Source organism: Rhincodon typus, chromosome 28 (genome assembly GCF_021869965.1).
Source record: "Rhincodon typus isolate 14 chromosome 28, sRhiTyp1.1, whole genome shotgun sequence".
NCBI lineage: Eukaryota > Metazoa > Chordata > Chondrichthyes > Orectolobiformes > Rhincodontidae > Rhincodon > Rhincodon typus.
Window position 1 is genome coordinate 40,935,463 of NC_063359.1, and position 467 is coordinate 40,935,929.

General features: G+C 57.4%; 2 protein-coding genes across 2 annotated transcripts in view; one reads left to right on the forward strand and one right to left on the reverse strand.

The window, feature by feature from the left end:
* The window catches only part of pierce1 (piercer of microtubule wall 1), a 3,834-nt gene extending 3,499 nt beyond the window's left edge, over positions 1-335 (reverse strand). Inside the window, exon 1 of the mRNA XM_020521122.2 lies at positions 146-335. Within this exon, the coding sequence (XP_020376711.1) occupies positions 146-300 (155 nt within the window). The 5' untranslated portion in view covers positions 301-335. The remainder of the gene's footprint in view (positions 1-145) is intronic.
* slc2a6 (solute carrier family 2 member 6) overlaps positions 1-467 on the forward strand; it is a 45,578-nt gene that overhangs the window by 9,485 nt on the left and 35,626 nt on the right. The window lies entirely within an intron of this gene.

The following is a 467-nucleotide window of genomic DNA, read 5'->3' on the forward strand; positions in this document are numbered from 1 at the left end:
CCCCCCCCCCCCCCCCGGGTCCCCCTGTAAATACTGACACACATTCCCCCCGGGGATCACCCGTAAACATTGGCGTTCTCTCACTCTCGTCCATCCCGACCCCACACCTTCTCTCCCTCTCCGGTGTGAAATCCCAAACCCGTACCCATATCCCTGGAAACAGCTCGGATGCTCGAATCTATCGGGGAGGCCAGGTTTCACCCGATAGTACTGGCTAGTCCGGGACGGGGCAGGGGGCTCTGGCTCTGGGCTGGTTTTCAGATATTTCACGGTCGGTTCCTTCACTCCGCACAGAGACATATCGAGAAACTGCAACAAGATCGTTACCAGGCGACAAACTGATACATTCCAGACCGGAAGTATTTCAGCAACCAATGGGAGACTCTCACTGGGGAACGTCTCCCACACACACTGCCTCTCACTGGGGTAGAGTCCCACGTACACTGCCTCTCACTGGGGTACGGCTC